General features: G+C 46.7%; 1 protein-coding gene across 1 annotated transcript in view; it reads left to right on the plus strand.

Moving 5' to 3' along the window:
- Nucleotides 1–334, plus strand: part of EMH_0059410 (uncharacterized protein) — a gene marked incomplete at both ends in the record, with an annotated part of 1,713 nt that extends 1,379 nt beyond the window's left edge. The window contains one exon of the mRNA XM_013497676.1: nt 51–334. Within this exon, the coding sequence (XP_013353130.1) occupies nt 51–334 (284 nt within the window). The remainder of the gene's footprint in view (nt 1–50) is intronic.
- Nucleotides 335–627: the final 293 nt, after the last annotated feature.

A 627-nucleotide genomic window follows, 5' to 3' on the forward strand; every position in this document is an offset into this window, starting at 1 on the left:
CGGGGGCCCCTGGGGGCCCCCAGGGGGGTATAAAGAACTGCTGCTGCAAGAGCAGCAACGGCAGCAGCAGCAGCAACAGCAACAGCAGCAACAGCAGCATCAGCAGCAACAGCATCAGCAACAACAGCAGCAGCAGCAACAGCAGCATCAGCAACAACAGCAGCAGCAACACCAGCAAAAGCAGCGGCAGCAACAGCAACAACAGCAACAGCAGAAGCAACAGCAACAGCATCAGCAGCAGCAACAGCAACAGCAGCAACAGCAGCAACAGCAACAGCAGCAACAGCAGCAGCAGCAGCAGCAGCAGCAGCTAGGGTTTAGGGTTTGTGGTTGATCACCGAGCTGTTTAAGTTTGTCTTCAGGTGCAGCAGCAAGAGCAGCAACAGAAGGAAAACAAAACCAAGACAGCAGGGGGCCCCCCGGGGGGCCCCCCTCTGCTGTACCCTTTGCGAGGGGGGCCCCCAAATAGCGGCGGAGACGCTGCACCATCTGTGTTATTCTATACAGAGAAAAAAGAAAAAAAATATATATAAATAATTTATATTTATAATATATATTTATAATATATTATATATATATATATATATATATATATATATATATATATATATATATATATATATATAT

Source organism: Eimeria mitis, genomic scaffold (assembly GCF_000499745.2).
Source record: "Eimeria mitis Houghton genomic scaffold, Emh_scaff2839, whole genome shotgun sequence".
Lineage (NCBI taxonomy): Eukaryota > Apicomplexa > Conoidasida > Eucoccidiorida > Eimeriidae > Eimeria > Eimeria mitis.